This window comes from Alosa alosa, chromosome 4 (genome assembly GCF_017589495.1).
Source record: "Alosa alosa isolate M-15738 ecotype Scorff River chromosome 4, AALO_Geno_1.1, whole genome shotgun sequence".
Lineage (NCBI taxonomy): Eukaryota > Metazoa > Chordata > Actinopteri > Clupeiformes > Clupeidae > Alosa > Alosa alosa.
Window position 1 is genome coordinate 753,127 of NC_063192.1, and position 23,007 is coordinate 776,133.

Genomic DNA, 23,007 nt, shown 5'->3' on the forward strand with positions numbered 1-23,007 from the left:
AATAAGATGCATCATGCTGATGGCTTTAGCGCTTCTCAAACACAATGTAGCCAGGGCATTTTATCAATCCAGTTGCAGTAGGCCTAGATCCCATCCACAATTGATGAACTGCCCTATTTGTGATTGTTTTTAGAGATTTTAGAAGATTTATACCGATGCTACAGATTTTGTGGCTGGTGCTACAAATCTTGTAACCTCTGTAGCACCACTGCTACGTGCAAAAAAAGTTAACGTACAGCCCTGTATCAGATCATCTTAACCATGGCAGCATGGTATACCACATTTTAAACGACACAATACATATTATTGAAAATAATGTGCAAGAGACTGGAAATGCTATTTTAATTCTGAACTTGGGACACGTATGAAGTATTTATTTATTTATTTATTTATTTATTTATTTATTATCACCATCCCATATCAATGTAAACAATGACTGAACTAACAAGCAGGCTTTGTAACAGTGAAATCAACTGTAACTAAGAAACTACCCTTCAATATAATGTTGATTATGGCAGGTTATTGTACACAAAGTGCACACAGAGACAGCAAGGGGTAGAGAAGATAATTTACCCAAAAGTTGGCATGTTCCTTTAAGTCCATGTATTTACATCAATTTTGTCTATGTGAAAAATGCAGATAATAATTGTGATATTTGCTCTCATTTATCATCAATGCAGGAAACAGGCATTGATCCCAAGCCTTCTAATTCCTTAACCCTGCCCAGGCAACAGCTAATGTTAAATGCCACAACCAACCAAATACTTGTAAGTCTCTTAAAATCTCCTCGTTGTGGGCCAGCGCATAATGTATGTTTTAATTTCTGAAAAAAAATGAAGACATTATACTGTGAAATTACGCTACAATCTAACATGTGACTATTTAGGTCCACTATTTATATTTTCCATGAATTCAAAATCATACCTTATGGCTTTGGCTCACAGATGTGGTAACTGTACTAGGATGCCTGGACATGCACACACTTAGAAACAGAGGGTTTGATATGCTTAGAACATGTACTTGGACAAGATACCTGGAAATATTCTTCCTCCAATGACAGTCTGAGAAAGATTAAATAACTTGTATTGGTGGATACATGAAAATAACCACATTTCTCCCGTCTTAAGAGAAATACAAACTCAAATTGTTCTGTCCAAATTACATGAAATCACTATTAATGCTAAAAAGCGTGTTAAGGCTTTTGAAGGGCAATGCAAGCAGGGAGTGTTTCATGTTCAGTGACACAATCAAAATCCAGTGGTCTCACAAGAACAACGTGTCCAGATAGTGAATTGGAGAGGTTTGAAGGTTGTAGCAAATGAGACAGCAAGCAGTAGATACGTTACAGCATGTGAGAACTATGTCTTTTAATCAATCATATTCTACTGGCTACACCCTTGTCCTGTGTCCATTGTCCTGTCCTGGTCTGTGTTGAGTTCTGCTGGGCTGTCCTTGCTGGTTCTTTGGTCAACTTCCTTCCAGAGAAAATCTAGGATAAACAAACAGGGCATTGACTCTAAACAATCAGAAAATGTCATGTGATGTAAATCATTAAAATGACAACAATAAATAAAAATATATTTTTTTACTGCAGCTCAGCCTCAGAAAACATGGATTTAAACTGCATTTCAACCCTAACCAGACTAGGTCAGACTCTCACTAGGTAGGCTATGAGATATTGCATCCGTACTCAAGCTTAATTCTTTGTCCTTCCTTAATTAAAGGGACACCAGGCAACGTTTTTGTGTTAATTAATCATCTTCGTAAGTCGGTATATGGTTAAATGACTCATTACAGGGCGAATGAAGGCTCTCTCGCCCGCCCTACTGCCTGTAGGAAGAATATCCCACTTGCAAGTTGGTGTATCCTACCCTTTTAACGAGAAGCAAGATCAGTTTACAGCACAGAGGCAGGCTAACAAAAGCGCTAGAGATTGTTGCAAACGTGTGTATAATGGCAGAGCCGGCGAAGAAGCAGCGAAAACGCTTGACGAAAGACGCAAAGAAAAGGAAAAGAGCTTCAGACGAGCGAGGGGGAGTTTCGTAGAGAAAAAACATCAGGCTTGCCTGGTGTCCCTTTAAAATGTGATGGCTAACTGTGAAGCTGATGATAGACGGGGTAATGTTGCCGGCAACACAGGGCAACTAATGAGGGCAACAGACAACTAGCAACTTTGTTAGCAAAATCACTGCTAGTTAGCTAAATCCCATTCAACCTCAATGGAGCAATGGTAGCAAACAGTTTACTGGGAAAAAACAATGTCTTCTTAACCTCAGCACATAAAAATAGATGTTAGTTTTTTTTTAAGGAAAATTACGGTATTTAGCACTTCGAGTCCTATTTCTGGTTTGTTTTGGATGAACTAGAGTGGTGGACACCGAAATTTTGACGATTGGTCCCGTCTCGACTTTTCTGACTCGTTTTGAATCGCCTCTGACTTCTCAGAGTGGCTGCAAACAGGCATACTGTAGGCTACTCAAACATGTCCTAAAACAACCCTTAACGTTCGTTTTCAAAACTGTGCAACTCACCGAGTGGTTAGTGGTGTTTGTTGATTATTAAAAGCAAATATATCGGCGCAATGTATGATTTCCAGCCGTCTTATTTGCTATTGTGGAACTATTCACAACAGCTCAATATTTGAACCTGAAGCATAGACGGTGGCGCAGTAATATCAACGTGCAATGAGTCTTCCAACAGAAATCGATGGGATTTTACAAAATGCCAAATAAAACCGACAGAAACTGTATTTAAGCTCGCTACTTGTTTTGGAACATCAACGAACACCACTAACCACTCGGTGAGTTGCACAGTTTTGAAAAAGAACGTTAAGGGTTGTTTTAGGACATGTTTGACTCAAAGTGCTGACTCAAAGGGACTCAAAGTGCTAAATACCGGAATTTTCCTTTAAGCATTTGGTCAAGTAAAATGTCCATTTTGGGTTTCAACATAAACACTTAAAAAGATATGAGGCCTTTCTTTTCCCTCGCTTCCCATGTGATTCATTGCTAGTAGGGCTGAAACGATTCATCGAGTTACTCGAATAACTCGATTACAAAAATTACTCAAGTCAAAAACCCTGCCTCGAAGCCTCGTTAAATTCCTATGACGCGCACTATACGCGCAGGGATCTGATTGTTCCACACGGACAGTTGTTCAGGAAGCACACCACTAGCGCGTGAATCGTGATCTATTCTGAATTTAGCTGGCGCGATTGAGTCAAGATGTCCATAAATGGCAGAGAATGTCTAAAGTTTTCAAGTAAAGTTTTGGGATCATTACTCAAAAAGGAAAAGAACAAGCATCTGAACCGAAAAGATCCACTCCATGCTGTTTCACTAAACGTCAATAAAGTAGGCTATCTATCTACGTAGCCTATATTGATGTTGGCTAATTTTAAATCACATACTGTATTTGTAGCGATGTCGTGATATAATGTTTAGCTTTGATGTTTTTAAGTAGTAAACTTATTCACGTTCAATTGCAAGACAGTAGGTTATGCCTACTAAAAAAGAACCCCTTCTTATACACATGCATGCACCCTCATCTTCCCTCACGCGTGTGCACACACACACACAGGTTGCTAGGTTACCACAGCAAATAGGCTCACCCCAAAAAATATTTTTTAGTAGCCTAATGGTAAAAGTATTTGTTAGTAGCCTAATGGTAGGCTATTCTTTAGTAATGGTAAAATTATTTGTTAGTAGCCTAATGGCAAATGCTGCAGGTGTAGAAATCTACATAAAACAGATATTTACTTTGATGTCAGGTCTAGATTACAGCATGAAACTTGTTGTGCATATTAATACATTAAATTGCTTTCCCTCTTCTCCCAGCACTTCACAACATAGCTGGGCGAACAAAGCTGTCCATACTAAGTCATGCACAAGAGATTGACATTTTACAGAGAGAGTATAAGTGCCAGTGCCAACAATTAAATAATGTTCAAAATAAACACTAAATGGGTAAATTGCAATAAATGGGCTTAGTTTTAGAGCCAAATGTTGGAGTTAGAATAAATACCTCTGTGCCAATTGCTTGATCATTTTACAGCAGTGTCATTTTCGTTATGCATTATTTGTTTTGGTTGTTTCAAAATACAAAAAAAAAAAGTTATCCGATTAATCGATCGATAAAGTGCTAGATTAATCGATTACAAAAATAATCGATAGCTGCAGCCCTAATTGCTAGCATTGCCCAAAAAGTGGTCCTGTGATTCATCGTCAATAATAAACAGAATAAATTGAAACGAGTTCTATAAAGCACCACTGTTACAGATAATGTACATGTTAAAGCTGCAGTTGGCAAGTTGGACAGATTGAGGGGACTTAGCCAAAATTTTTAATGTTTACAACTCTCATGCCCCTCCCCCAGTACGACCAAGCATCCTCTCATCGAGTTTGTGCTCGTCAGTGTGCACCAGACTGTGATTGACAGTCAGATCTCACACAGCCCTGCTCTGATTGGACCAGAAGAACCGGGAGCTGTGGATTTTTGCAAAACAAATAACAGGCTCTAGGTGGAGGTAGAAGTGTGGGGTTTTTTCTAAAACCGGCTGATTTATGTTGTTCTGTTGGTGCATAGTGTTGGTTTAAGTGAATATGATCAAAATAATCTTGCCAACTGCCGCTTTAACATTCGTGTTCGATGTGAGTGACTGACACTTAGCTCCAAATATAAGATATGAATATCAGGCCTAAAGGCCTAATTCTTTCCGTGCTCAGTGTCTCTCAGCCAAGGGGTCCTTGGGCTAAAAAGGTTGAAGACCCCTGCTGTATTGTAATATGCTATAATGTTTAAAATATATGTATCTCAATGTATCAATACTTAAGGTGGCAAGACACTAAGGGCCCCATCTTACACCCAGTGCATCCTGGCTGCAAGCGCAAACCAATCTTGTTCCTATCTTACTCTCAACTCAGTTCACAAGTTCACAAGGTGTCAAATGGACAATGTGCTCCCACAGGTGTGTCAATGAAAAAAAAAAGGTGTGATCAGGTGCATGAACAAAAATTACTATTTTAACATCACTAAAAATGATAACATCACTGACCAAGAAATACCTGGTCTAAAGTGAAAGGCGCATATAATGCACAGCTATTTCAAAGCAGGGGAAATCCAGAAATCAGATTTGATCCTGTTAGTATAGATCTCTGAAGTTTGCCTACAAAAAAGCGGTCATGATTGCTCATATAAAAAGATCTGGGTACTTGTGATTTTTCCTATGGGAAAATAACATGGGGATTTTGAACAATGACACTTGTTAAAACTCTTGTGAAGACGAAGGCAAAGGTTTTGCCTTACAAACTTTTGTTATCTGATTTCAAGTGGGTTTTGTGAACTTCGGTATATTAAGACGTGTAACTTTGATTTTTGCTATGGGAGCTAACTTGCAGTGCAACTTGCAATAATTGCTTAGCTTCCGTTAGCTCCAGGATCTCATTATATGGGGAAAGATATTGGGTCCTTTTATAGGCAAACTTCAGAGGTCTATTATCCAACATAGCACACAAATTACCCTCTGTGTACACAAACTGTCAAAGGACTTATTTTGAACTGCCACCAAACTAGACACCAAAGTTTACAGAAACTTTAGACACACCACCTCAGTGTGGCAAACCCATTGGCTGAAGAAACATCAGGATGCAAAAGTGTCTGTTGCATTTATTTTTGAATGTAGTGTTCAGAATAAATCTAGATTAAATACAAGACAGGACGTCATGTGTAAGCAGTTTGTTTAACTTAAACATCTGTCCTCATGCTAACTTCACTTTCAAGTCTCGGTTCGCTTGGGCTACACAGGCTTGTCTGAATAACCAGTGTTGTGAGTGGTTATCTAATGTAACCTCTATGTAAATATCATGAGGAATGATTGGAGGATTTGATGCACTTAACTTACTCGCCGACTCAAAAACAATACAATTTCAATATGACTTTGGGTGTTGTGCCTTAACAATGTGCAAGTGAAAGTCATTACTATAGCCTGTGATATTAGGCTATTGATTAAGGCGAGACACGGCAGGTGAAAACATCGTTTTTTCATGCACTGGTCAATGTCGAGATTTTGAGCTAGTATGTTACCTTAGCATGTATTCTATCACACTACTACAACAAAAAAGTCAGATTTACACATTTAGGTGTTTATTTCATTATATTGTGTCTACTCGCGCCTGTATATTTCTCCTAAATTCAGCAAAAGTTAGCATTCTAACCTTGCATGCACTCCCGCGACCGTGGTTCAAAACATAACATGTGTACTACCGTTGGAAAGCTCTGTTTTTCCTGTATCACGCTATGTGATCCATATATGGACACTTCCTTTGTATCAGTAACCAATCGCGAAAAGTTCAAAGACGAAGTCTAGGCTGAGAACGGAATCTCATTGGCTGTCTTTCAAGGCTGTTTTCTCAAAATGAGTTTCCACTCACACTCTGAGCTCAAAACTCCACTTCAGAAGCATTACATACACCAAACTTTCTAGACTTATGCCTAACTATATGTGAAGATTTCTACAGAGGGGTTTGTTGATATATTATTCCTAGCCTGACTTACATGACATTTTATGCCTAAAAACATGGAAAAAAAAGCGATTTTTAGGGCTAGTGACATAATTTTCTGATTTACAGGATAACAAAAGTAGATATTCATAAATCCCTCTGTAAATGTTTTCCCATCTAATATCTGAACACAATGAAAAAACATAATTTTGAACTTGGCTGTATCCAATGCTCAGGTTTCGTGCCTTAAAATGTATGCAAATTAGCGCATATTTAATTAGAATGCCTAATTTGCATATGTAAACATTAAATTACAGCAAACTTGTAATACATTTTTTTTTCATATTAATGTAAGTAATCAATTGGGGAAGTTTCATAGTGATATCTGCTTGTTAAAAATGTTACCCTATTCACCTGTAGTGTCTCGCCTTAAGTGAAGCAACAGCCCTTAATTACACTGTGAATTCCACAACCACAAAGACCTTATATCTTCCAATGCTAATCTTTTAATTGTGCCCAAAGTGCTCCACAAGCAAGGTGGAGAAGCTGCTTTTATCCATTATGCACCAAAGCTATGGAACACTCTGCACACCAGACAGGCAAGTTCAGTTAATATCTTTAAAAAAAGTCCTGAAAATACCTGTATGAGAGCATTTAGTCAACTTTTTTTTTTTTTTTTTTATATCTCTTAGCCTATTTCTTCACACTATTTTACATTCTACTGCTGCTATTTACAGCATCTTCCTAAATTCACTACACTAGTTGTATTGTGTTGTTGTATCGGTCTCCTTACCACCCTGTGAATCTTGACTTAATTCTAAATCTCTGTTTTAATTATTTTGTTTGTTTGCATTATTTTTCTTTCTTTGCGCATTGTGTTAAGTGCTCCAAATATAAATCACTTTGAGCTGCATTCTGTGTATGAGAAAGGTGCTATACAAATAAATCTTATTATTATTGTTATCACAACGGGTCTCAATGTCTCTACAGCTGTTAAAGAGCTTGCCATACCAGATAAGTGCTCTCTTTGAGCAAGCACTTTCACAGATGTCAAGTCAACTATCAGACTCAGGGGACTTGGTGAAGAACTTTAATTAAAAAATGGCAAATATTATGGATGACATTGTTAACTTTCTTGAATTAAAATTCAAATTAAATTCAACTGACAAAATCTGACTCAACTATCTTCTCAACTACTAACTCATTTAGAACTTCTAGCTAAAAAGGGAGGGAAACTTAACTTGATGTCAGAGTTCAGCCTGATAGAAAAAAAAAAAAAGACTGTCCTGAATCTCAGCTCTTCTACATGTGGCTTAAACACTCTGCACAAGTCCCTGAAAACAGCGGTTTTAGTAGTCTTTAAACAACTAACCATGGGCATTTTGATTACTTTCAGTCTGGTTTTCAGGCAAATCACAGCACTGACACAGCTCTTATTAAGGTTTTAAATGACATATGCCTCAATACAGGTGCAGGCAAAACATCAGTCCTAGTGCAACTGGACCTTAGTGCAGCATTTGACACTGTCACAACATATTACTGCACAGACTAGAACACTGGGTTGGATTTATAGGTATAGTTATCAACTGACTATTATTCAACCTCTATATGCTCCCACTTGGAGAAATAATCAAAATGTACTTCATTTGCTTCATTCTCTCTCATCAAAACATACAGCTGTTCTAAAAGGATGAGCAACACAGAATACTGAACCAAAACCATATAAATGAGTGACAATGGGTTTGGCAGTTAATTCAATGGTTTTGGTTCAGTATTCTGTTTATACTGCAGTATGTTTGGATGAGGAAGAATGAAGCATACACTGAAAAGTGCACCCTGTCTAAACTGATGCAGGGCAATAACTAGGTAATACTCTAGGCCTATTTTGCTTCCTCTGGCACTGATAATCAGCTGCATATAAAGGGGCAGGTAGAGTCATTCATATATTTGGAAATCTTTGGAGAAAACATCACACTGTCCATAGAAACCAATAGAAATGTAAAGTGAGTAAACTTGAGTCTATTGTTCATTAGAAATGGACTGATATTACTCAGAAATACTACCACAGCTGATGTTTGACTACCCATAACCTTAGCACTGGATTTTAACAAAGAAAAGTGTGCTTTTCAGACACTTTTTGTGAAGGGTGACTTTTGACCGTCCCAGTTTGACAGTATTCACTTCCTGCAGCATTTTGGTGATATTTTGTGTTGAATGTGTGTTGATATTTTGTGGGTAATTCCCTTTGGTGAAGTCTGCACCGATGCAGACTCACGGAAAGGGCTCGGTAAGTGTGTACTCAAACACTCACACCCTTTGAAATCGACATTGGGACAGCCCTAAGCCCTTACGAAGTCTGTGAGTGAGTCTGGACTTTGGGATAGGTAGATAGATACCACTTAGCTGGCTTTACCACACATACACACTGCACATGCACTCCCATTTTCGTTGTGACATTCCATTCTCAAACTTTTGAGTAATGGATATGGCTGCAAAAATATTCCGGACTACACCGCACGGTATGAACGTTACATTTCAGATTCATGCAGAAATACGTGTGTGGACCATCAGTGGTAATGTCACTGCCTGACAATTATTAACTGCGCATTCAAAACTAGAGCTGTCAACTGAAATATCTGACATATAAGAAAGAGTGCCAGAGTTTACTGCCTTGAAATATAACAGTTAATATTATCATAGTTATTCAGAAAGCCATCTCGGTCATAGGGGGTGGAATTCAGTTGGACACATGGCGGATGATGGCAGAGAGGACTATGCTTCACAAGCTGAGCATCCTGAACAACGCCTCATCTCCCATAAATGATAGGCTTGTTGAGCTGAAGAGTACTTTCAGTGGGAGGCTAATCTTCCCCAAATGTTCCTCTGAGACACAGTAGGTCACTCCTTCAAATGGCCATCATGTCTTCATCACTTTGCCACAGTGATATGGCTGTTTGTGGCTGATGTGACACTTTTATGTTAATACAATGTTTGTGTTTATTTACATGCACAGGATGGTGCTGTTGTGAGTCAAATTTCCTTCGGCATGAATAAAGTATTTCTTAAGACTTTTTTCAACACATAATGCACCTGGCACTAATAATAATCAGACATCTAAATCTCTAAGCACATCTACCTCATCAGCAGAGACCTGTTCCCTCTCCAAGATATCTGCTCCAGGGATACGGGCATCCAATTCAGATGACTCCACCTCTGTAAGGATATCCATTGGGGCTTCTGCGATGGCGCGTATGGTTTGGTCCTCTAGAGCCAGTGCGGTGTCAAAGAGCAGTGGGGAGGGAGGACACTGCAGGCCATCTCCAACCACATCCAAATCCTATAATGCATGGGGTGGGGGTTGTTAATGTTCTGTTGACTTAAAAGCTTTGGCAGGGTAACCAGCAGCTCAGTCTTTGAGAGGTTAAAGGAGAAGTTTGGTATTTTTCAACCTAGGGACAATATTTGAGGGCCTAGCAGCAAATGCACCCAAATTGTTTATATATTTTCTTATTATTATTCATCTTCTTTCCTCCGTAACAGCAGCCTATAGAACCTTAGATGAAAAAGTTGTGAAATTTGGTACACTGATTGGGGACAGTCCCCCGATTCATTTCACAACGTTTTATATCTTCAAGCGCTCTAGCACCACATATGGGTCAAAGTTGTAGTGGAATTCATGTTTGTAACTTTTGAACCGTATGCCCGATTTCAATTACTGCCAAATAGGAGTTCCTGCCATATTGGATTTTATCAAAAACACAAAAGCTTTCACAAGTCACACATTGTGTCCATTCTTCACAAAATTTGTCACATGATACTTCAGACCAAGCCTCACAAAAGCTTCACATTTATGCAGGCGTTCACTTAATACAGCCAGTCAAAATTGACAGCAAAGCCGTCAAGCAGGAAGTGAGATAATCTCTCAGCCAATATATGGCCAACTGCCATGAAATTTGCTGTAATCCATTAAGGAGGAGGCTCAATAAATGTTATGACTTGACCACTATGGGGGCGCTATAATCACAGGAAGTATAGTCATATATTTTAGCAATGCTTTCACATATAAAAACTAAAGTCGGTACATGGGGCCAGGACGCAATAAGAAGGAGACTCAAGAAATCTGGTGACTTTTGACTACTATCGGGGTGCTATAATCACAGGAAATGAGTTCATATCTCGCCAATGCTTTCACGTATCAAAACCTAGGGGGGCACTATAATTAACAACACGTACTGATGAACACATTCTGAGGACTTACAATTAGGGTTGCAAAATTCCGGGAATTTTCAAAGGTGGAAACTTTCCATGGGAATTAACAGGAATATATGGGAATTTACAGGAATAAACGGGAATTAATGGGAATAAACTGGGAATTTTTAATATGGCAAGTTAGTCTATAACAGGGAACTTAAATGTAGTGGACAAAACCCCCCATCTTGCAGTCTAATATTAGTTAAAACAACCCGATTTAATGCAATTTCAGTCAATATCTTACCCTGCACATATGTCGATCACATGCACACAGCAATCGGCATAGGCTGCTAGAAACCTATGGTGCGTTCATATGCATGGGGAAAAAATGTTCCAACCAATCGGATTTTGTTGTTGAGTGGTGTTGTGTAACTTGGGCAGTTCAGTGTGGCTAGTTTAAGCACGCTAGTAAACCATAGGCAGAGAATGGGATTTCTGCTAGCATGCTAGCTAGCTTTGTATGCCAAGTTAAACGAAATACAAACATACAAATCATATTGCTTATTACGAAACAAAACGTTAATGTTTGTATATGAAACAGTTTGTATGAATTACCCAAAATTCCCAGTTCATTCCCGTAAATTCCCATCAATTCCCATAATTTCCTTTAATTCCATGAAAGTTTCCAATTTGGAATATTTCCAAAATTCCCCAGCTTAACTTCCCATGGTAAGTTTCCGGACATTTTCCGCCCCTTTGCAACCCTACTTACAATACATTTGGTTTGACCACTAGGGGCACTATAATTAGCAACACTTTCTCGTATCGACACCAAACTTGGTACATGGACTCATGAACAAATCATGAGAATGTGGGTCAAACAAATTTGAGATGACCTGTGACCACTATGGGGTTATAATGTAACACTGCATTGCCATTAGAACTCCTGCTCAACAGCTATATTTCTTATTATAACATAAAGCTCATTTGCCATTGAACCGTACAGTAAAAAGTTGGGAAATTTGGCACATTGATTCAATGTGTCAAATTTTGCATTACATCTATGCGCTTAACGTTTCAACCGTACACATGGGGGTATATTTGGAATCCTTGGATGAAGCCGAACTCAACGCACCCCATGATGTCAATATCCGCCATGTTGGACCTTCCGCCATATTGGATTTAATTAAAAACACCTAAAAGTTTTCACAGGTCAAAGTTTACCCAATTTTCACTTGACGCAGATGATAGTCAGACCATGACTCATAAACGCATTGCTTTTTGGAGCCATATCCAAAACCAGTCGCACGTCACGACCAATCGAGTTTGGCAAACAGGAAGTAGCCTCACAATTCGGCAACGCTTTAACATATAGTAACCAAAGTCGGTACATGGGGTCAGGACCCAATAAGGAGGAGGCTCAATAAATGTTATGACTTTTGACCACTATGGGGGCGCTATAATCACAGAAAGTATAGTCATATTTCAGCAACGCTTTGACATATAAAAACCAAAGTCAGTACATGACACGCACACACAGGGATAATGCTTTGTAATGTACTCCGTGAGGTGCTAGCTGTAGCTTTTCTCCTAGACAATGTAGTGATAGTTTTGGCTTTGGTATTGTTCCGTTGTTTGTTTCCCGAACGCATTACACAATAGTGAAAAGAAAAAGTACCAGGCGTCATGGATGGGCAGTGACAAGGACAGTAATGGAGAGAATCTCTTCACTAAGTCAGTGGACCGTCTAAATGAATTTGAAACCATTATTTTAAGGCAAAGTTGCTACATAACGTTGCTTTAACCGAGAGAGAGAAATTGGATGTTGCTTTAACCATGCTCCTTATTCCTTGCAAAATACAGAAATAATGCACCACTTTTTTGCAATAAAGGGGGCTGTGATATTTGTTTGCCAGACTGATAAATCAGGATTGGGAAGTGATGGAAATTGGATGGATCAGAATGTATTGTTCTCTTACTTGGATTATGATTAGCACATGCACATTTTCCAAGTCTCTGAAACTTTTAATCTATTGGCCAAGTTTAATAGCCTGGCGAGCCAGACCCACATTAAAATGTAGGGTCTGGGCACTCACCGTTCGCAGTGCTCAGTCCGAGGGGCGGGATAATCAGTTGTCTTTCAAATTCCCTCTGCACGCTAATAGGGCCTTAATAGGATATTTGTTTTCAAGTAGCAGGGAATTCAAGCCAAACCGTTGCAACTCTGACATTAATCATTATGTTAAGCCCACCAAACGACTCTATACACGATTTCAATGCCTGATTAAGTTTCGATTTCTGGAGCTCACAAGCCAACGGAGAGTTGCTAGACTAGCCCTGGCAGCAAATGTAATTTGCGGCCGCTAGGGGCGCGTCTAGATTTCTAGGCTACAAGTTTAAGACAACCTAGCAAAAGAAAAGCAGGAGCAGCCCCATAAATTGGATCCACTCCAGAAATTCCTGGGTGGCTTGTTGGCCCATGCTACCCCTTTCCACCGTTTTCATAAAAATCAAGCTGGCAGCTGATCCAAACAAACAAGCTAAAAAACATCACCTCCTTGCTACAGGTAGCGATATGTAATGCTGGTACATAAAATGATGTAAGGTTGTTATGGCAGCGAAGGGATTGTATTTAACTAAGTGGGGTTAAATTAATATATCAGGGCTTAATGCTTATGCAAGCACAATATTTTTTAATGAGAAACCTAGTCATTTATAACCTAGGCCCTATTTATAGATGTTTAGCTCCAAACTTTCAGTAGGGACCAAATGAATGAATTGATACAATATCAAAAGCATGCTATCTAGGGGCAAATAAAATGGACTGCTTTTCCACCACTGACTAGACTCAACATTACAAAGTGTCGTCCAACATGGACAGGAACTTTAGGGGGAAACCCCTATGCCTTTTACCTCAGTGTATTTAAAGAAACTATACAAACAAGAGTTTGTATCAGTGACCCATCGGTCTTCCTCCGGTCTAAAGTGTCAATCCAGAGAAAGTCTAGTCAATTTCATGGAGAAGATGCAGTTGTGTGAAGTCCATTTCCAAAAGTAATGGCTAAGCATGGAACTGATTATGACCATATAAGGCAACATGGAAAAGATCCCTACTGTGATAGACCTGTGCCAGTAGTGGAATACAAGAAACAAGCAAAAAGACTCAATTTGACACTTGACTGGAAGACGACAAAGGTAGGTCACTGACTATACAAACACTCAGATTTAATGACGTGTTTACAACCACGGTAGTGAGCCGTTTATAGCTGGTAAGAAATAAGTCCAATACTAGCAACACAATGCTGGTTACAAGCCAAAGCTAGCTGAATTGATAATGTCAACATCTCAAATGACAATTAATGAGCCAAACTATTTCAATGGAGTATAAGGTTTAGGCATGTGGAACAATGTTGTGTGTACGTACATCACTGAACTCGAGGGGCAAATTTTCTGTTGGCTGTAGCTCAGCAGTACTCAGATACAGCTCGGAAGGTGTGGGAAGCAATGGTGACTGTGTCAGTGGTGCCTCTTCAGGACGGTACATGGGTGGTGGAAGGGATGAATGCAGTGGACAATGAGGTTCCTCAGATTGACCCATGTGAACTGGGCGATCACATGGCATATCCTTCAGACCTGGGCACATCCTAAATAGAACCTGGCTGCTGTCTTGATAAATATCTACAGCCTGGGAGTTAAGGAGCACCAAAGTATTTGAATCCAAATTGAAACAGAAATTGTTCATATTGAAACATAACAGCATACAAGGCCACAACACAAACTATTAAGAGACACTAATACCTTATCTTAACATTTCCTTAACAATCCATTATCATTTAACATAACATTATATCTTAACATGCATCACATACATCTTAACATGTATCACATTATGTACTCATAATTTGCTGGGCTGTGGATTAAAGATGATCACAGCAGTAGTGTAATTTTCATAAAGCCGTTTTAATGAAAGTTTGTTCATGTTTTCAGACAAGTACTTCATAATCATTTATTGTTTGCATCTTCTTGTAATATATGGGCTAAGAGGGGAACATGCGCACCCCCCCCCCCCCCCACCACCACCACCTAGACTTAATTGTAGCCCTGGTCCCAGAGTTCAAGAAAAATCATGTTAACAAGAAATTAACTCATTCCCACTGTATCTGGTTGACCACTTTCTGACCGTCTGGTACCAAGTGGTGGAAAAATACCGATTTTAAGACAAATGAGTGATGAAATTGGCCATTGCTTATGCATAAAGTGGTCAATATTGAGCAAGTTGGGTATCAACACAAAGTATTTGACATGTTATATCATAATCTAAAGTTCAATTATGTATTACACCATGTTACTTTGTTTCTCTATGCCCCCACATGACAAAAATGTGTGATGGACTTTAAAACTCATTTTATGGATTTAGGTGAAAAAAAGTGTGCACCTAATACATTTTGGTCTGTACCATAAAGGAAAACTGATTCAATAATATAAACCATAAATTTTCTGAACGCTTATACCCTCAGCTTATTTTCTGAAAGATTATACCATAGCCCTATAAAAAATAGCCCATTGTTCTTTTTTTGATGCAATGACAAAACTTTCAAATATTAATAAAAAAAAAAAAAAAAAGACAAGTTCAATTTGGATATGGCTAATACCTCTGAAATGGTCCCATCTCCGAAGGTTTTAGCCAAAAGGATACGAGACACACAATGTCTGGTCATGGGGAGACACTGATTGGAGCAGCGTGTGCCCTCTACAAAGGAGATACACCTTTGACTGAGGCGAAGACAGTGAGCCTAAGGGACAGAAGACATTCACACACACACACAGTATCACTAAACTAAATACAATATATGTGTCAGATTTAAAAAAAATAATAATATTATCCAGGGCTCAGCCCTGGCACATAAGCCTGCTCGTTTGTGTCCGGATGTGCCTGCTTGCAGTCAGTTGCCTACTGGAAATAGGTCACATAAAATGTGATGAAAGTGATGTTTTTGAAAACATCATATTTCTGACAATAAATAAAAGATTTTTGAAATGGCATGAATTATGATCATCAGCTTCGCATAATGACAAAACAAAGAGGTCCATCTAGGTAGGCCTAGGCTTTATTTCAAAATGAATTCAAAATTTTGATTGAATTCATTCAATATTACAACAATTAAAAAAGCTTGTGTGTAACGATATGCGGTTCTAACCCGAAATTGCGACACTCATATCCACGAACCTGTGTCGCGGTGTGAAAAGGCAGAACCGACACACATATCCCACTTTACTTACCGGTAGCCTACGTTGTCCAAAAATGAATAAATAAATAAATTTCATACCTCTTGTTGCTTTCATTATAGACTGTGTTCAACTTTATCAAACAGTATATAAGTAAACCCCCTCTCCTTGCTCCACTCTCTCTCGCTCTCCCTCCCTTCTCCCTCTTCCGCTTGCTCGCTCGTTGGACACGCATGACTCGGCCAACACAATCCAAATAAAACATTCGCAATTGTGAAAGCAAGGACGCATAGAAGACGACTAGCTAAATTACTATAAAATCCACTTAGCATGATTAGCATGCTGCACATATTTGTTTAAAACTCTTGCATTGAAGTTGACTGATCATCTCAATACCAATGTTTCCCAAAAGGGCCTGTCCCAAGGATCACCTTGAAGCATCACCTTGAAACTTAAATACACATGGGGAAACTGAACAGTCCAATCAGTAGACTGTGATAAGCTAGCCAACTATGCTACTTTGTTTACAATATTTCCAGGCTTCAACCAGACAATTAAAGAGGTAGAGTTGTAATAGAAATAGTAGGCCTAGGCTATAGGCTAATCTGCATAAAGTGTGCCGTCATAAATATCAGATATTCAGTATTCTCTCGGTTCATATTAGGATATAAAATAATACAGATATCTTTTTATTAGTGGGTTTGATCCAGCAAGGCCACTATTGTTCTTCTTAAGTTTTCTTATTATTATTATTTATTATTCCTGTTCACCCACTTTTTGTACCAACTACTGCTCCTAGAGCGTTTGAGCTATCGACGCGGTTCAAACTCCATAAAAAAAATTCAGGCCCGAACCGGTGTAGAGCGCGTGTTACTTTCGTGTCGCTGGTCCTTGTCGTTTTCGCGTTATTTCCGTTTTTCGGCCCCATTGAAATGAATGGCGGAATGTTGGCAGGATTCTAATTCCGATTGTGACATCACAGCTCTAATTGTTTAAGCTTGCACCTGGAAGAGTTCTAAGCCATCTGGCACTGTCTAATGGGCTGGGCTGTCTGTGTATATGAAGGTGGGTGCATGTAACTTTTGACCCGTATGTCCGATTTTCATAAATGAGGTACCGTTGGAATCCTTGGATGAGGCCGAGTTCCATGCCCCTGATCAAACCCACTCTTGCAGTTCCTCGGAACCACAATTCTAGTTGTATATTATCCTGTGGTGTTCTAAGGTAGGCTATTAAAATGTTATTTAATAAAATGTCTAGCCCCCCCCCTCCCTCCAAAAAAGAAAAATAAATATTGAGGTTTGTATCGAACCGTGGGTCAAAAATCGTGATACAAACCGAATTGTGAGGTTAGTGTATTGTTACAGCCCTAGTGTGCCGTCTTAATTGAAACAAGCTTCGCACACAAATGATAACCTATGTTTGGAGCAAAGAATAGACATCAACATAAGGACAGGCCTACATTATCACTGCAAAAAATTAAATCTAACCAAGTGTTATTAATCTTATAATAAGTTCAAAAAATCGAATTGGTAGTGTGTTAAGTATGAAAAGACTTACCTAGTGCTCTCTCGAAAGATAATTTTGACTTAATTTAAGAAGACTTTCACTTATTTTAAGAAGTCTTATGAAGACAAATTTACTTAACGCACTGGCAGACAAATTTGCCTTTTTTTAGGACAAACTTGCTTAATGCAATGGCAGAAAAATGTGCTTGTTTTCAGTATGAGATGTCTTAAAATAAGTCACATTTTTCTTAAATTAAGTCAAATGATTTCACGAGAAAGGCCCCAGCTGTGGTGCAACTGGCTGGGGCACCTGCACCGTACACTGGCGACCCGGGTTCGATTCCCGCCCCGTGGTCCTTTCCGGATCCCACCCCTGCTCTCTCTCCTATTCAGTTCCTGTCACTCTCCACTGTCCTATCATTAAAAGGTAAAAAAAGCCCCCCAAAAAATATACTTAAAAAAATAAAAAATAAATAAATAATTAAAAAAAAAACTTATTTCACATTTATTTCACGAGAAAGAGCTAGGTAAGTCTCTTTATACTGAAAACAATACAAACTAGTTTTTTTATCTTGATATATGATTAATAATCTTGGTTAGAATTTATTAGATAAGCCATTTTTGCAGTGTAGAAGATGATTGGTGTAAACTTTGTCATGACATGACAAGCAGTTCTGGCGCTTAAGAACGCAACGTTCCATTCAGTCATATAAATCATTTAAGCGTAGTGCTAGTCATGAACAGAAAACAGCAGCTTAATATTTTTCAGGTGTTTAACAGTAAAAGGCGCACTTCTTCTTGGCAGTTATGCTGACGGCAGTGAGATTAGGCATTGCATCCTACAGTCACTCTGTTTGGAACATCGCAGTTCGGGTTTCAAGATTGATAAGATTCAGTTAATTTATTTATTTATTTAAGGTTTATTTAGACATGGACAGTGCACATTAATGAACATAAAAATGTAAATGCGCCAGAATTAGCCAAAATGGCTACTTGCATCTGTTGTCCATGGGCCGATGTTAACAGGCCAGATGTGCCTAAAAGAAACTCTACACCATAGGTTCTCAAAGTGCGGCCCGGGGGCCAATGGAGGCCCGCGGAAACATTTCTGGCGGCCCACGATAACATCTGACAACATCTGTGAAACTGTTAAAACTGTACAACTGTACGGTGTGATTTGAAAAGAATGAATCTCCGTTTAGTGGTTTTTCGTGGCCGTCAGGTTTTCCTGTGGTGCTTTGGTAGCTGGAATTGGCCCTGAATAAGGCCTATGCTGATAAGAAGCAAGGCACACTGAGAGTTTGTACTTGAAATGGACTGCAACCAGAACTGTTATATCCCAAATTTGTCTGTTGAGGGTAGAGAACCGCAGGGATTGTGTGTGCATTTTAGCCAGGTTTAGCCTCAGTTATGAATTAAAATCTGTTTAATGCAATAAATATAAACTGAAGAGATGCAAGCTAGTCATTAAAATGATTACAAATGGGATTTTTTTTCCAGGTTTTTTTTTTTTTCCTCTCCCCCCACCCCTTTAGCAGCCCTCAGTTCAATGTTGGGTTCCTGAATTGGCCCTCACCAATCAAAACTTCGAGAACCCCTGCTCTACACACATCATTGCAGACCTAAAAGATAAAACAACACTTTGCACATAAGATTTACTATAAAAAATACAAAGAAGTGAAAATAAGCTTAACCTATCATAATAAAATGAGGGAAAGTAAAGAAAAGAAAAGAAGAGAGCGCATGGGGCATGGATGGTAAGTGTGCAGTCGCCTGGTAAAGCTGGCAAGCAGAGTCAATAGCGGTGTGTTATTGTGTTTTTTTTGTTCAATGTTGACAGGTCTAGTTGCTGATTAGCCACTTCTTTAGGTTGGATTTGAATGTCATAAGTTTTCATGTCTCTAACATAGGATGGAATTGTGTTCCAGTCATGTGCAGCTCTAATAGAAAAAGCAGATTTGCCAAAACTACTTTTTCTCAGTTGAATTACAGTGTCTCCTCTAACTGCGCTACGTATAGATCTGTAAGTGGGTGGATTTGTTTTTACAAAATGATTTAGAACTGGACGAGCCAGTCCATTGATAATCTTATACACTAAACAGGAGTTAGTGTATTTCACCAGATATTCCCAACTTAATGTTATAGTTTTAAAAAATGTAAGATTCTGTTTGTTTAGTGGATAGAGGTATAGGAAGTGGTAGAGTGGATAGAGGTATAGGAAGTGGTACCTGACTGAGACCAGGTTGTTAAACAATATGCAATGTGGGAGAAGATCATTGAGTTGACATACAGTTGCGGATGTGTCTGAAGTTTGCCAGATTGAACTTGACTCGTTGACAAACCTTTTTTATATGAGGTTTAAATGATAACTGATTGTCAAAAAGCACTCCAATCCAATGCGTAATGCGAGTATGGATCATCTAAAAGTTTGGGATAACCAAACCGCAGTGTAAGCAAATCCTTATTGTTAGGTTACCATAGCTGTGTTTTCTCTAGGCCTATCGCAAATTGCGACATAAGGTTTCTTTTTTCTTTTCCTTGTTTGCGTGTTGGGTAGTGAAGCGGTAATGCATAATGCAATGTTCACGTCATGTGAGCCAGATCCGTATATCTCCAGGGTTGGGTCAGATTACTTGGAAATGTAATCCATTACATGGTAATTTTTGTAATCAGTAACGTAATCAATAGGATTACTCAAAAGATTTAACGTAATCTGATTACTTTGAATTACTTTTTAGACAATTTGCACACAACATATACATTCTTATTTGCCACTGTCTTTAATTCAGTTATGGCGAAGTACTAGTCTCTTTTTTTTCGAACTGGAACGGGTCTATTGGTCAACATCTACAGCTCCTCCATCTTGGATTTTGATATAAACCTTTTTCTTGTCAAGAAACTACAGCCATCTAGTAAACAAACGAATGCTGGGTGAAACACACTCCATAATCACGTCTCAGTCATGCGGTATCAGACTCAAATTCAGTATAGAATTGAGTATGGCTACGTCAGCCTAACAAAACTCCCTCAGATTGTGAGACTGTGCCCCAAAAATGCTACAATTGTTACATGCTTTTCCATGCTTACAAGAAAAAGGCCAAACCTGTGATAATCCATCAGTGACCGCTTGCCGTCTTTCCCTGAGCTGGCGATGGAGCAGTGCTTCAACACCATAACGGTACCGGTATCTTCGTAGAGCTTTCAGTTTGCGCAAGTTTTCACGCTCCTTCAGAGACAGGCCCTCAGGCCCAGTTAACAAACTGCTACCTATAGTATGCAGGCACAAAGACAAACAGAAAGACAGCAGTGGTGTAAAACAGACCTGTTTTCATGCCCTGTACTACCATGCGTAATTCAAGTTTGTTTCAAATTGCACTAGACCAGAATTACTTTTTGAGACAAGGTTCTTAACAGCCTCAAAACACCATTTGCTTTTACACATTCTAAGCAATTATCATACAGCGGGGGAAATAAGACTTTGGGGAAATTGAACACTGAAATCGATACTGTCCCCATCACATTTGAACCAATATCGGTACCGGTGCCTGAGTTTTGGTGTCGGTATTCAACAATACTTCGGTATCTTGCCCTTACTGAATCTCAAAGACTCAAAGTCAAACAATTAGTCCATTGGGGTTAAGTGATGAGGCTATTTTAGGCCATGTTCATGAAAAAGGCAATCCATCCACTTGTATGCGTCTTAACCAATTTAACAGTATGCTATTATTCCCTCCTTCCCATGTCTATCTTTAAGTTACTTGGTTTCAGTCAGTTTCTAACAGGCGTGCATAAGCCTAGTAGGCTAGTTTAAATAAATGTTCTGACTTTCGATGCTGGTTGCAGGTGGGGGTGGGCGATATGGACAAAAAAATAATATCGATATTTTTTGTGATTTTGACGGTAACAATAATTAGTCGATATCCTTTAAAAAATGTTTTGTAAAAGTCTGAGTTACTTTACAGCTCATTATTTATGAATAGCATCATTACAATAATAACCACTAACCTAACCTGTGACTTTTTAACCAAATCAACCAATGCATGGTCACTCTGACATTTCCAATTCTGCCCCCACTTGTGTGTGGCAATGACATTGTCTAGCCAGCTAGGTGTGCGTGTGACAACGTGGACCCACTAGCGATCATGACACTTGCTCTGCTGCAGCCAGGGGCTTCTCCCGCATACACTTCCTGGATTTAGTGAACGTATGGGGTTTCAATGCGTGATTTCAAGTGTTTTTTCCCCATAAGTAATTTAAGGGGGCACAGATTTTATTTGAGGGAACACTTGTTTTCAAGGCTGAAAGTTCAACAAATATACTAGCCTATTGTGATTGAATTAATATGAATTATATTTTTACTTCAATTATTACCAAATGTAGTCATAAAATAGACCTGGTCTAATATTGTGTTGGTCATAGGCTACTATAGAATGATGTTTTGCTGTCTGTTAAATAATACAGAAGATAAGGAGTTAAAAAAATAATCATATATTACGCTTAAATCGAAATAGCAATATTGGTAAAAAAATTAAAACTATTATGTTCTTACTAGGGATACTATTCTAATTCATAATTAATGCCTGCTCATGGCGCAACACATGTAGGTTTAAATGGTGCACTAACACAAATCACAAAAAATAAAGATTTTATTTTTTGTCCATATCACAACATCCCTAGTATTAACTCAGCAAATTCACAAATATAAAGAACGCACAACATTAAAGTCTGTAATTTTTTTTCATTTCCTAAAGAGGGATTTCATGGATAAACATCACTAATCAAAGTTAAGATGATCTGTAAATAAATAAATCTGTGGAGAGTGGAAGAGAACTTGTTACTTCCAAATGAATTGATTTTCCCATTTTAGGTTGAATGGGAAAGTCAACAGACCATTGGAAGAGTTTGCTGTGGGCCACAGTTTGAAGCCAGTAGCTACAACAAGCTGCTAGCCTTGATTCAGGGCCACAAATGTGATATGAGAGGAAAAGTCAGAGTGGTGTTAGGGGCCAGGTTTAGGTACTTCATTGATTCTGACAAACATTCTCAAAAAATGTAAGATGAATGTTATTTTACAATCAGCACATTTTTAACTAAAGTTTTATTTTCTTTATTTTTATTGTAATACTGCATCTAGTATGGTATATGCAAAATACCCATAGTAGCCAACTAAATAGTAGGTGAGAATTTTGAAACCGCTTTTTTATTTTGAAAACTGTTCCTACTGCCAGCAAGGCAGCTAAAGAAAACAGACAACAAGGACACGAATATTGAGAAATGAAATAACATGATAATTTGACTGTTATAACACACTCCGAAGAGAAACAAGGTTAGTGTTCACAGAATATTGCACTGTTATTGTGTGTTTTATGCCTTAAAGTAGTTTTGAACTCTAGGCTACCTAGAGACGACTTGCAAAGTTGAGTAGCCTTAGTGTTAACTGCCGTGAATGAATGAACCTCAAAATATTTCCACACAGGTCATTTCAGAGAAGCAGGAGGTGGTTCTAGTTAGGTTAACCTGTAGCGGCACGCTGTACAGCCCACTGTACGGGGGCGGGGGTGGTAGCGACAAGTTCCTTGACTGTT

General features: G+C 38.7%; 1 protein-coding gene and 1 non-coding gene across 4 annotated transcripts in view; both read right to left on the reverse strand.

Moving 5' to 3' along the window:
• Positions 1 to 365: 365 nt before the first annotated feature.
• kansl2 (KAT8 regulatory NSL complex subunit 2) overlaps positions 366 to 23,007 on the reverse strand; it is a 53,087-nt gene continuing 30,445 nt past the window's right edge. For 2 of the 3 annotated variants that reach the window (XM_048240731.1, XM_048240730.1), the window contains 5 exons: positions 20,526 to 20,689; positions 15,385 to 15,481; positions 14,113 to 14,366; positions 9,634 to 9,834; positions 366 to 1,489 (listed from right to left, as the gene is read on the reverse strand). In XM_048240731.1, the coding sequence (XP_048096688.1) occupies positions 1,376 to 1,489; positions 9,634 to 9,834; positions 14,113 to 14,366; positions 15,385 to 15,481; positions 20,526 to 20,689 (830 nt within the window). In that variant the 3' untranslated portion in view covers positions 366 to 1,375. The remainder of the gene's footprint in view (positions 1,490 to 9,633; positions 9,835 to 14,112; positions 14,367 to 15,384; positions 15,482 to 20,525; positions 20,690 to 23,007) is intronic. The other variant, XM_048240732.1, reaches the window with a different exon arrangement.
• On the reverse strand, positions 22,252 to 22,388 carry LOC125294073. Its single transcript, XR_007193485.1, has one exon. It is a non-coding gene; the product is annotated as a small nucleolar RNA SNORA2/SNORA34 family (small nucleolar RNA).